At 71.0% G+C, this 763-nt stretch overlaps 1 protein-coding gene across 1 annotated transcript in view; it reads right to left on the bottom strand.

Moving 5' to 3' along the window:
* Positions 1-456, bottom strand: part of EXOC3L2 (exocyst complex component 3-like 2) — a 5,445-nt gene extending 4,989 nt beyond the window's left edge. Inside the window, exon 1 of the mRNA XM_010566448.1 lies at positions 56-456. Coding sequence (XP_010564750.1) covers positions 56-456 — 401 coding nt within the window. The remainder of the gene's footprint in view (positions 1-55) is intronic.
* Positions 457-763: the final 307 nt, after the last annotated feature.

Genomic DNA, 763 nt, shown 5'->3' with positions numbered 1-763 from the left:
TCCCCAAGCCCCTCATCCCCTCTCACCCGAGAGCGGCTCCCTGGCCTTCCCTCGCCCCTCCTGCCGCTGTCCCCCGCCATCCTGGTCCCCGTCGGACACCTCCTCGCTCTCCACCGTTGGCGGGCGCTCACCCACGGACCCCCGCCGTCCCCGTGTCCCCAAGGCCAGCCGCAGCAGCGAGCTGCGCTTGGGGACCGGCCTCTCCGCCAGCGCCTCCACGCTGGCCTTGCGCCGACCCGGCAGCCGCCTCAACAGCCCGAAATCTTCCGACCGCCGCCGTGCCCGGCCACCGTCCCCATCTTCGTCTTTGGGTGGGGGGCGGCGGGCACGGCCAAAGGGTGCCAGACCCACCAAGCGCTCCAGGGTGGCCCGCCGGCGGTAGCGGCTCTCAGGGTTGGCGGCGAAGGGGTCGCCATCCTCCTCCTCCTCCTTGGGTGTCTTCTTTAGCAGCGGCATGACCTGCGGGGCAGCAGCAGGCACCCAAAGGGCAGCCGGGACCCAGGGGTGGCACCCTGACCCCCCACCCAAAATCCAGGACGGCACCTGGATCTTCAGCCGGGGCGGCACTGGGCATCTGCACCTGGCAAGCCGGCGTGCAAAACCCGCGAGGGTGCAAATCACCCTGCGAGCACCCGCGAGCGTGCGAAGCTAACGCACGCCCTGCCAGCTCGCACGCCCCTCCGCGCGCACCCAGCCAGCACTGACGCACTCATGAGCGTGCAAAACCCCTCCGGCCACAGCCTGCAAGCTTGCACGACCCTCC

The sequence above is a fragment of the Haliaeetus leucocephalus genome, unplaced genomic scaffold (assembly GCF_000737465.1).
Source record: "Haliaeetus leucocephalus isolate CR32 unplaced genomic scaffold, Haliaeetus_leucocephalus-4.0 Scaffold210, whole genome shotgun sequence".
In the NCBI taxonomy this organism is placed as follows: Eukaryota; Metazoa; Chordata; class Aves; order Accipitriformes; family Accipitridae; genus Haliaeetus; species Haliaeetus leucocephalus.
Note: the sequence above shows the minus strand (reverse complement) of the source record. Positions and strands in the feature narration are given on the sequence as shown.